Source organism: Rhinolophus sinicus, chromosome 14 (assembly GCF_057876585.1).
Source record: "Rhinolophus sinicus isolate RSI-liver-muscle chromosome 14, RSI-T2T, whole genome shotgun sequence".
In the NCBI taxonomy this organism is placed as follows: Eukaryota; Metazoa; Chordata; class Mammalia; order Chiroptera; family Rhinolophidae; genus Rhinolophus; species Rhinolophus sinicus.
In genome coordinates, this window is record NC_142514.1 from 107,972,162 (window position 1) to 107,974,280 (window position 2,119).

The window sequence follows — 2,119 nt, forward strand, 5'->3', positions numbered from 1 at the left end:
GCTGAAGGAGCTGGCTAGGAGCCTGCTGTCGAGCCAAAGACAGACCTCACCCAAGTGACCCATGGGCGGTTATCAGGGCAGGATCTGTCTCCCACGCCCGCCCCGGGCACCCGAGGGCCAGCACCACGGCGCTCGCCATGCCCACCGCGTTCACTGGGCCCGCCATCCTCACACAGCGGTCCGTGCCCCTCCGTTCTCTCGCAGGCCAAACTGCAGGTATCTGAGGAGTTTGCCTTCGTGCTTTCTCACAGCATCTCGGCGGCGATGTTCCATGCTCTCTCAAATGCTGCGCACTTTTCTGGGGTCCCTCATCTCAATCAGCAGGCATGGCCATCAGAGGGAAGCGGTGCTGTCGGCTCTGCACGCACAGATGGCCTGTAGCTCAGTGTCTCCGGTGGCCAATCAGGGAAGGAACCCTGATGGCACTGGGCGAGCACGGTCTGCTTTTAGGCCCCTGGGGGTCCAGGGAGGCCACTCAGTCTTCGTGCCCAGGCCTGGGACTCTGCGGAGAATCCTCCAGGCGACGAGCTCAGGAGACACGGGAAGGAACCCCGACGGCACTGGGCGAGCACGGTCTGCTTTCAGGCCCCTGGGGGTCCAGGGAGGCCACTCAGTCTTCTTGCCCAGGCCTGGGACTCTGCGGAGAATCCTCCAGGCGATGATCTCAGGAGACACGGGAAGGAACCCCGACGGCACTGGGCGAGCACGGTCTGCTTTCAGGCCCCTGGGGGTCCAGGGAGGCCACTCAGTCTTCGTGCCCAGGCCTGGGACTCTGCGGAGAATCCTCCAGGCGACGATCTCAGGAGACACGGGAAGGAACCCCGACGGCAGTGGGCGAGCACGGTCTGCATTTAGGGCCCTGGCGGTCTCTTGCCTCATTCCCAGGCCTGGGCTTCTGCAGAGAATCCCCCATAGGGAGGTCTCAGAAGACAAGGGCGACAAGAAATCCCAGACCTCCGTGCTAATCTCCTGCCCCAGAAGAAATGCCATCACGAGCTCATACAGCTCCACCCGAGGTTTCCCGCCTGCGCAGAGGAAGAGACGTACAGCCACAGCCACATCCCGTGCTCGGCTATTCCAGAAATCCTCCAAAAAAGTGAGCCAGGAGGGTCCTTCTCCCTCCTCGGCTCCCGGCCTTTCCCAGAAGTGCCAGCGTGAAAAGGAGGCAGATGGAACAAAGGGGCAGAGGCGAACCCGGACAGACGGCTCACCCACACGTGACGGTTCCAGGCCTCGAAAACGAAAGACTTGTCTTCTGCCGCGCAGGCGAGGGGACCCTGTGAGACTGCCAACACCCCCTGAGCTGGGCTTCCGAGTCACAGCGGCACACCTAGATGCGGAGAAGCAAGCTGCACTCCAGAGCATCCACAGAGCACTTCGGGGAGGTGAGACGGAGGCCATCCCAGACCTCAGTGCCATATGTGCTGTATGGAGCGGTCCTGCACCAGCTGTCCTTGCAGCTCCCAGCACGAATCCATAGGTGGCGAAGTACAGGAGGAAGCACGCCTGCTAAGGCCCAGTGACTCTCCCAGATTCTGCTGGAGGGGCTACCTCTGTGCATCTTTGTCACCCAGGAAGCACAGTCCACCAGGCTCCCTCTTCTGCCAGCCAGAGGCCCTGAAACGAGATAGCACCCTAACTATAGAAGTTTTAAGTCCCCTCACTATAGTAGTTTCCAGTCCCCTCAATAAGGAAGTTTTAAGCCCCTTCAGTATACAAGTTTTAAACCCCTCACTGTATGACTTTCCAGTCCCCTCAATTTAGAAGTTTTAAGACCCCCTCAGAATAGAAGTTTTAAGTTCCCTCAGTATAGAAGTTTTAAGTCCCCTCACTATAGAAGTTTTAAGTCCCCTCACTATAGAAGTTTTAAGGCCTTTCAGCATAGAAGTTTTCAGCCCCCTAGTATAGAAGCTTAAAGCCCTCTTAGTATAGAAGTTTTAAGCCCCCTCACTATAGAACTTTTTAAGCCCCCTCACTATAGAACTTTTTAAGCCCCCTCACTATAGAACTTTTTAAGCCCCCTCACTATAGAAGTTTTAAGGCCCCTCAAAATAGCAGTTTTCAGCCCACACCATAGAAGTTTCAAGTCCCCTCAGAATAGAAGCTTTAAGTCCCCTGA

The 2,119-nt window shown here is 57.0% G+C and overlaps 1 protein-coding gene across 1 annotated transcript; it reads left to right on the forward strand.

Moving 5' to 3' along the window:
• The first annotated feature begins 326 nt into the window (after positions 1-326).
• LOC148755783 (putative POM121-like protein 1) lies at positions 327-1,819 on the forward strand. The gene is made up of 2 exons (XM_088789863.1): positions 327-377; positions 737-1,819. The coding sequence occupies exons 1-2, from the start codon at positions 327-329 to the stop codon at positions 1,478-1,480; spliced, it is 795 nt and encodes a 264-aa protein (XP_088645989.1). The 3' UTR covers positions 1,481-1,819.
• Positions 1,820-2,119: the final 300 nt, after the last annotated feature.